General features: G+C 76.6%; 1 protein-coding gene across 1 annotated transcript; it reads left to right on the forward strand.

The window, feature by feature from the left end:
• Positions 1–5: 5 nt before the first annotated feature.
• On the forward strand, positions 6–239 carry LOC121347834 (phospholipid phosphatase-related protein type 2-like; the record flags this gene model as incomplete). Its single annotated transcript, XM_041426758.1, has 1 exon — positions 6–239. A coding segment is annotated over one exon (234 nt), but the record flags the coding sequence as incomplete, so codon positions are not given.
• Positions 240–248: the final 9 nt, after the last annotated feature.

The raw sequence follows: 248 nt of genomic DNA on the forward strand, positions 1-248 counted from the left end.
CCCCAGGCGTGTTCTCCTTCGGCCTCCTGGCCACGGCCATCTTCGCCAACGCGGGCCAGGTGGTCCTGGGGACCCCCGCCCCCCATTTCCTGGCCGTGTGCCGCCCCAACTACAGCGCGCTGGGCTGCGCGGGACCCCCGGGGACCCCTCCCCACTTCGTGCCCCCGGGGGGCTCCCCCTGCTCCGGGGACCCCCCGGCCGTGGCCGCCGCCCGCAGAGACTTCCCCTGCAAGGAGGCGGCGCTGGGA

The sequence above is a fragment of the Onychostruthus taczanowskii genome, unplaced genomic scaffold, assembly GCF_017590055.1.
Source record: "Onychostruthus taczanowskii isolate IOZ18803 unplaced genomic scaffold, ASM1759005v1 scaffold9468, whole genome shotgun sequence".
Taxonomy (NCBI): domain Eukaryota; kingdom Metazoa; phylum Chordata; class Aves; order Passeriformes; family Passeridae; genus Onychostruthus; species Onychostruthus taczanowskii.